Here is a 9,235-nt window from a genome sequence, read left to right on the forward strand (position 1 = left end):
TCCTAATTAAGGCTAGATCTTTCATTTTGCACTATTCTATTGTTTGTGGTGACTCTCAATGGGTAGATATTGTTAGGTTAAAAGGGAATAGGGGACTTAGCCATATATATATAATAAACAAAACCCTAGTACTAGCCTCCCTATTAAAAGTGTACTAGGTCAAGGCGTACACAACTGCCAAACCACACTAACTCAATTAGATATGAAGAGCCTATCATTAACTGATCACTGTAATATTAATCCAGCCCTCATATTTTGTCTCAAAATAAGACTAAACTATCAGTCTTTTTTATGAAGCCAAAATTGGTAATTATTAGAAGCCCACATAATAGAAAATTCTAACATTCTCCTGCTTAGACAATATTAATTGGAATTTATTTTGACTTTAAGAAACACTTTAGAAAACAAGACTACAAATTGATTGATTTAATCTTGATGTGGCCATAATTTAAAAATATTTAGCCTTTAGAGACAACGTCTTAATGATCCTGTCGAATAAAAACATCTAATACTAAATTATGGTAGTCATTATGCCACTTATTAACATAAGACCAATGCATAGGTACAAGTATTAGTGATCCTATCGACAGTGTGGTTGTGTAGCAAGAAAATAACACCCAAATGTGATCTCAATGTGTTTTTTTCATTGTCGATCCTCTTGTTGATTTCTCTCAACCTCGTGAGAAATCTATTCAGCATTAACAAGATGCCTGTATGTCTCCCACTTATCCTCAAGATTTCTTGCTAATATCAGTCATAGGACATACTAATAAAATCACTCTTGAGATAGACACCAATCTTAAGATTTCATAGCATATGTGCAAATTAGCAATTAGATGTACATGCACAAATAATACCAAATAATAGCATGGATTATCAATTAATGATGATAATCAACGAATATAAAATCAAACATCTCATGAAAATTTAAAAACAAATAGAAAATGCCTTAGATGCCATCATTCAAAGTCAAGTGGCATCAATTTGCAATATTGAAACACAAATGGGTCAACTTGCCAATGCCATCAATAATAGGCCTCTAGAAACTTTACCAAGTAACACTGAACCCAATTTCAGAAAAGAAGGAAAAGAGCAATGCAATGCAATCACACTCAAAAGTGGGACAAAGGTATAAGATAGTAATATACAATTAGATTCTCTAAGTAATCATGATGAAAAAGAAACAATGATTTAAAATTCTAAGGATTACGCTCAAGGTAAGAAAGCTCAATCAACTTATCACAACCTCCACCACCTTTCCCTCAACGTTTCAAAAGCAGAAACTTGACAAGTAATTCTAGAGTTTTTTTGAGGTATTTAAGATGCTCCATGTTAATATCCCTTTTGCTGAAGCTTTGGAACAGATGCCAAGCTATATTAAGTTCTAGATAAACATTCTAACTAAGAAAGGGAAATTAAAAGATTTTGAGATAGCTGCACTTACTAAGGAGTGTAGTGCTATAATCCAAAATAAGTTTCCACCAACACTTAAGGATCCAAGGAGTTTTTCTATCCCTTATGCTATTGGTAGTGTTAAATTTTCTAAAGTTTTGTGTGATTTAGGTGCTGATGTTTCAATTATGCCTTTTTTTATTGCTAGAAAACTTGGACCTAATGAGATACAACTTACTATAGCTTCTTTGCAGTTAGTAGACAAAACAATCAAGTACCTTATTGGGATTATAAAAGATGTTTTGGTTAAAATTGAGAAGTTGTACATCCCAGTGGACTCTATTGTGTTTAGGACAGAAGAGGATGTTGAAATTCCTCTTATTTTGGGATGACCATTCTTGGCTATAGCAAGGACAATCATAAATGTAAAGAATGGAAAAATAATTTTCAAAGTTGGAGAAAAAGAAGTAGTATTTAATTTGTTCAATACAACTATATATCCTTATACAAATAATTGTTATAAAGTGAATTCAGTTGATGAGTTGGCTAAAGAGGAATTTAACAAGGATTGTCTTCCAACAATAAGGACAATAAATTTTAAGGTTGGACAACAAGTGTTGTTACTTTCCAATTCACGCTTCGATCTTTTTCCAAGGAAACACAAATCAAGATGGTTGGATCCTTTCAAAATGATTAAGGTCTATCCTTGTAATATCATAGAAATTGCTAGTGAGGCTATTGCAAAATTCATGGTTAATGGAATGAACCTCAAGCTGTATTGCAGTGGTGAAGAAATGCAAAAAAAGGTATCATAGTCAAGCTAGTGACTATAAAGAAACGCTTTTTGGGAAGCAGCCCAAGCTTTCAAAACTCATATTTCATCTTTTCAGCTATTTTTATTTTATTTATTTATATTTTTACAAGATTTTATATTTATTTTCATAATGGAGTAAAAAAAAAAAGAAAAATAACTTCCCATAAGCATTGATGATAGTAAAGAAGATAAAGAATAAGAGTAGAGCCTCTCCAAAGTCCTCCAATTACTAGGGGAGTTTTATTTATCCTCTTCTTTCTCTATTTCTAACATTGAGGACAATGTTAAATTTAAGTTTGGAGGGGAGAATTATTTTTCTAGAAGTAGATTTTCTTTGGAAGTTGAAACTTTATTTATTTGACTACATGCATGTTTTATGTTAGTGTATTGTTTACGTTTTTTTTATGTTTGTTTGAAGTTTTAGGATAGAGTAAGTTGTGTCAAAATTTTCAATGATTTCCTTATCCAATGATGAAAATTTAGTTATCTTATATCTTTTGCTCTTTGTAAATAAGAATATTGTTTGGTTTGTGCTAAATTTTTTTGTTAAGTATTATTCTTAGAATATGATTTCCACATATTGAGCATTTTTTCTTCACTTTGAATTATTGTGCACATCTAGAGAAGGTTTATGTGAACGTGAATTTTTTAATTATGTCTTGAGTTATAGAATTTGTTTGATTCTTCCTCAAGGAGAAATTTTAGGCAATACTTAGTTAAAGAGATGATTTAGGCCATCTTTGCACCATTTAAGCCTTTCAAGCCTACCTTTGCATAAGTTTATCTCTAGAATACCTCTTTGAGCTTAATTTTCCTTTTCTTTGTTAAACACATAATTAATTTAGCCTAGCATTTAAATAACTTTCCAATTTTGCACCCTTCACTCCTAAGTATATATATCATTTTAGAATGTGTATTAAGCTAAAAGTTAAAAAAAAAAAGATAAAAAAGTTGAAGTTGTTGAAAAAGTTCAAATGTGTTAGAATTAACCCCATTACTTATAAAAAGAAATAAGTTTGAAGCTGTAAAATTGTGATGAAAAAAAAGAGAAAAACAAAAAGAATAAAGTATTAAACAAAAGAAAAAGTTGAAATAAAAAAGAAGAGTGTTACTTGAAAGAATAATTAGAGCTTTATATAGGTCCTAGAATGATTATGTGTTTAGGCACATTATATCTTTTATCATACCTTGACCCTAGCCATACATTACAAGTTTGGTAAAGACCTAATGATCCTTGATTAAGTATAAGTCTATATTAGTGGAGAGAGAGATGTAAAGCAAACTTGTGAAATTCTAGTACTAAATTGAATTTGTATGAGCGTAAACTTATCTGGATTGCATGATATTTTTAGTAAAAAAATTGCACACACACATGGAAATCCATTCAAGAATAAACTGGCATTAGAATTGAAATGTGAACTTGAATAATATATATGTTTTGCTTCAAGTTGAGAATATGGGATAGCTTATGAAAAAATTAAAGGTGATCATTAAGTTAGTGCAACCTATTTCTACTTAATTGTGTTCTTCATTTATATTATTTCTTTTTATGTTATGTTTTGCTCGAAGACAAGTAAAATCTTAAGTTTGGGGATATAATAACTCTATTACATAAAGTTATTTAGCTACATTTTAGGTACTAAAATAGCTAAGTTCTTGAATTTTAGGTTCGAATTTAGGTAATTTTATTCGTTTTTCTTAATTTAGTTTAAATCCTATTGAGTTAATTTAACTCACATTGTTTTAGCTTAATTTTATCTTAAAGTGTCTTTAGTTTAAATATTACTAATTTAGTATCTTGGTTTTGAAGGTTTTCATATGAAAAGGCCTTAATTGTTGATGAACCATACAAATATGGCTAAGTGTGTCTCTCGTACATATTGTAGTATTTTAAGCATAACTTGAACTTTAAGAGTCCAATTGATATGATTCTTGAGCCATTAAAAAACTATGAAACAGGACTAACAGTTTCATGCTTATCACTTTGTCTATTTTGGATCAAAACGAGGTGAAAATTGCGTTACAATACGATGAACTATAGTAGAATTTGCACAAAGCATCATACTATAGCAAAGAGCCAAGGCCGCGGCACCTAATTCCGATATCCAAGCTTTCCTTTTTTGAATTTTAACAGAATTAGGTTTTTTTGAAGGTTATAAAAAAGGCTTTTCAAAGCAATCAAAGAAGAGGTTTTGAGAAGGTTTTCTTCAAAAAAAAGCCACTGAAAAACAATCAAGAAAGCAAGAAAGATTCTACAAGATTGAAGATTGAAGATATGACAAATCTTCAATTTTTGTTCTTCATTTTTATTCTTTGTTTTTCTTGAATTGTTACAATGGTTAAATTTTTTTGAATTATGTTTTTATCTTTAGTTATGAACTAATTTACCTTTTTTAGGATTATGATTGAACTCAACATGTAGTTAGAATTCTTTATCTCTTTTTTGCTTATTATTAATGGAATACGAGTTGTTTATTCCAATTATGTGTTTAATGCTTCTAATTGCTTGATTATCAATTAGATTGAGTTGGATATCTAAATTTAACTTGATGAAAGGAGCTTAGATTAGGCCATGAATAGAATAGCATGTGTTCAATTCCACTTAACTAATTAGGTAATTTGATTTGCATATACGATAAACATATACCTATGTGTTGCATGTAGCTAAGATTAGAGCACACACTTAATAAAATCTTTCTCCAGTTTAATTGATATAGACATATAGTGAATTAATTGGGAGAGATATTTTTATAAATACCTCGAGAGAGACCTATAAATAATTTCAGACTCTAGGTTAGTAACTCAATCCATTGAAGTAAGTTTAGAGAGAGAAACAAGATGCAGATGAGTGTTGAAAGATATCATAATACTAGGTTTTTAATCAATTGTTTTTCTTGTAAATTTTGTCATTCAACTATTAGTTTTAGTTTATTAGTTCAATTTTGCTTTTAATTAATTTTCTAATTTTGATTACTTGAATAAAATTAGTTTACTACAATTTTAGTACTTAGCTTAAGTTAGTGCAATTCTCTATGGGATTCGACACTACATTTACCTCTATATTACTTGTTGCAATACATACACTTCTGTGGATAAATCTAATAACAGCTAGCAACTTTGCTTTAAACTTATCTGAACATCCATTTTCAACCTATTATTTTAAACTTGGTGGATGATCAACCAAAATTCAGACATTTTTTCCCATATTGAGTCCATGTCATCTATTAGTTTTGAAAATCCATTTTTAACCTATTAGTTTTTAACTTAGTTGTTGTAGGTTTCTTGAAATAGATTTAAATCTATTTTTTTCAAAAAATTCCATCTCTTGATTCGAAAACAGTTTTCACATAAATTAAATTATTTGGTTCAATTTTCATGAACCTATATGTTTTACTATACTGTGCATATCATATGTATATGCATTTGATTCTTCTTCCATCCAATTTCTTTCTTTCGAGTTCCTAAACTTTAATTACATCTCTACATCTCAACACTTTAATTTGATTTGTTTTTTTTATTATTTATATGGGGTTATGCAGTGGCAGACCTAGTCAACTTTTATTGAGGGGTCAAAGACAAACAAATAAAGGTTAAAATTTTTTTCAAAACTAATGTATTAAACTTAACTAATAATCAAAATATTGTTAATAAAAGATAATTTTATATAACATGTAAATTAAGAAAAGAAAGACTTATAATAGGCTTTTTGGAAAGTTGTGCTTGCCTATATTTTCTGAATTCAAATTCATCAATTAAATTATGTATTGAAAAAATCCATTTCTTTAGGATTAAGTGTAGGCCATTTTGATTCACATTACTTTTGTTCATGATTTGAAGCATTGAGATTTGATGGCTCTAGTGTAAGAGAATCATTTGGATGATTTGCATATGTTCTTTTAAAAAATTTGTTAATTGTTTTTAACCTGCTCATACTTTAGTCACACTTGAAAAAAATGAATGCGTTCAATAATTAATTTTTTTATTTTATTTCTATTTAAACTTATAATACTAACTATAAAACTATAATACATAAAATATAAATAGCTAAATACGATATACACAATTAATAATTTTCTCTTATATAATTAGGATTGCTTAAATACTATATATTCAAGATAATTTTCTTTCAACTAAATATAAAACATAAAGCATATGAAAAATATATACTCAGAATAATTTCCTCTTACATAATCAAGATTAATTAAAAAATGATACATTGATAAAATTTTAAATAACAGTGCAACATTAGAACTTATATTTGAGAGTTATATAATAAATTATTAATTTTTAAATATTAAAATTATAAAAAATAAAATCCACATGATAAAAAAAAGACGAAAATGACATGTAAAAGATGGAACTAACATATGACATAACAAAAAAAAAAACAAGAATATGGTTGATGGTTCATAGAAATTTAGAGAAGCAAATCTATAGAATCTTAAAACATATGAGCAAATAGTATAAAAATATAAATAAAAATAATAATATAAATTTTAAAAAATTTAAAAAAACCTTTAAAATAGAATGAGGCATGTGAGATTTTTTAGTTATTTTTATTTGTATTAATTATTAAATAAAAAATTATTGAAGAGGCTATTAAGAGAATATATTAAGAACTGAGGCTCCATGTCACAGTCCTGACATGAATGTGAATCTCACATTATTTAGATAATGCTCATAACGGGTAGAGTCACAAAGTCCCATAACTAAAAGAAACTCCAAGCGGGGAGTAAAGGTGAATGTCATGATTTTAAAGAGGAGAACTGTGAATCCCACATTAACTATATATTAGAGTGATACTAAAAATATAAGAGTTCACACCACCTTTAACCTGTGAGGTGCTTTTTGTAGGATAAAACAATGAAGCCAATTAGTCAAAGAGAACAATACCTCACAAGAGTTGATGTAGATCGTGACGATTGATATCAAAGCAGACTTTGAATACTAACAATGTGCCATCAAAGACAGTGGACCTTTGTTGAGGTGGGGGAGATGTCATGGTCCTCGCTTGGATGTGAATCTCACATTGTTGAGATAATACTCCCAACAAGTAGAGTCACAAAATCACACATAAAAAAAAAACTTCTAGTGAGTAGTAAGAGCCACAAAATCACACATCAAAAAGAAACTTCTAGTGAGTAGAAACTTCTAGTGAGTAGTAAGGGTAGATGTCATAGTCCAGTGCCTTTGTGGGACAAAACTATAAAGCTAGTGAGCTAAAGCGAACAATACCTTACAAGAGTCGGTGTGGGCTGTAACACTCTGCCTCTAGGGTTATCTAATTTCCTTTATAAAAAAGCTATCTAATATGTAACAACTTGGTAATAAAGCTTCACTTAGAAAGCCTTACCCAAAATCAAAATAAAATAATAATGCATTTAGTATTTCGATTAAGATCACATTTTTCATTTCTATCACACTGTTTTGTCATGGTTTGCAAATTTATAGAACACTTCATCTTTAATATGCATCAAACAAATATAATGTTTGTCAATTTGACTAAAAGTAAAGTATAATTTGAGTTCAAATCTTAAATTCGAGACTAATTTTTTTGTAGAAAAAATAATATGGTAGAAAATAAAAAAATGTATGTAGAATATATATATATATATATATATATATATAACATATGAAGATTAGGTTAAAGCACAATATTTCTTATATTTTGCTAATTCATCCTTTACTCCCGATATTTAAATATGAAACTGTCAATTTTGTTACTGTAAAATAAAAAAAAATTAAGTTTTAATGTTTAAAAAAAGAAAGAAAGATGAGGTGGGCTCCATTGTCAGTTATTCACTTATGTCCTTATCCAAAACGACAACATAAAAGCAGAAAATCGCAGTCGTTCACGTGCTTTCTATGGCTCGTAATCCCATAAAAACCGCGCATTCAAAACCCGACAAAACCCCTTTACAACTCCCCAACTCACCAATTATTTCGACTGCTTACTTGGAATCGTCGACGATAACGATGATGGCAGCCAGATCTCCTTCGCTCCAACACTGGAACTTGAAAGCTTCCACATTCCGGTCAAGGACAACCAAATTGTCTCGTCCAACGGTCAGAATGCAGACGCGCATTCACCGTCTGATCGAGGATCAAGGCTTCGTGCTAATGCCTGGCTGCTACGACGCTCTATCGGCTGCCGTAGTACAGCAGTCTGGTTTCAGCGCTGGTTTCATCTCTGGTTACGCTCTCTCTGCCTCTCTCCTTGGCAAACCTGACTTTGGCTTGCTAACGTGAGAGCCTTTTATTTTTTTTCTTTCTTAAGTTCTGTTTATACTTTTTTTTTTTGGTTGTAAAATGTTAAATTTGATATTTGGTTTTGGTGTTCTTAAAGGCCACCTGAGATGGCGGCGACGGCGAGGACGGTTTGTGCTGCGGCTCAGGCGATACCGATAATTGCGGATGCTGGTATATACCGTTGCATTTCTATTTGACTTAGGCCCGGTTTATCTGTTACTTTTTTGTAGGTTAAATTCTCCAGGGCACGGAGAAAGACCGAGGCTTATCTTATGTGCTCATTGGTCATTATTTCTGTTTATAAAATGCATTTAGAAATTTCAATAGTCCTATTTGCTTGTTTTCAGACACTGGCGGTGGCAATGCTCTCAATGTTCAGAGGACCATCAAGGATTTGATTGCAGCAGGTGCTGCTGGTTGCTTTCTTGAGGTACAATACCAAAATAATCCTAATTATTAAAGATAGCTAATGCTGCAATTCTGCAAGGAGGTCAGTTTTGATTTACAATCTTGAATACCCATCTCCGTATGTGCAAATATAGATAGAGCACTTCTTTTGTTGAACTGGCTTAATGAGTTTGTCCTCTTCTCTGAAAATTCTCATTCTATTCTATATGCGTATATTACATCCCAGGAAAGCAATTATGCATCTTATGTTGCTATGATAGAAAATTTCATTGGCAGTATTTGTGAAGGACCTGTTGCTTCCCTCTAACTAATTTTGCTTTATTTTCCTTCCAGGATCAAGCATGGCCAAAGAAGTGTGGTAGGACTCTGTAC

The 9,235-nt window shown here is 30.3% G+C and overlaps 1 protein-coding gene across 1 annotated transcript in view; it reads left to right on the plus strand.

Annotated features, from left to right (window-relative positions):
- The first annotated feature begins 8,111 nt into the window (after positions 1–8,111).
- Positions 8,112–9,235, plus strand: part of LOC110416439 (Phosphoenolpyruvate carboxylase family protein) — a 3,080-nt gene continuing 1,956 nt past the window's right edge. Inside the window, exons 1-4 of the mRNA XM_021428437.2 lie at positions 8,112–8,451; positions 8,553–8,626; positions 8,803–8,885; positions 9,197–9,221. Of these exons, the coding sequence (XP_021284112.2) occupies positions 8,183–8,451; positions 8,553–8,626; positions 8,803–8,885; positions 9,197–9,221 (451 nt within the window). The 5' untranslated portion in view covers positions 8,112–8,182. The remainder of the gene's footprint in view (positions 8,452–8,552; positions 8,627–8,802; positions 8,886–9,196; positions 9,222–9,235) is intronic.

This window comes from Theobroma umbraticum, unplaced genomic scaffold (genome assembly GCF_002168275.2).
Source record: "Theobroma umbraticum cultivar Fairchild unplaced genomic scaffold, ASM216827v3 scaffold_51.0, whole genome shotgun sequence".
Lineage (NCBI taxonomy): Eukaryota > Viridiplantae > Streptophyta > Magnoliopsida > Malvales > Malvaceae > Theobroma > Theobroma umbraticum.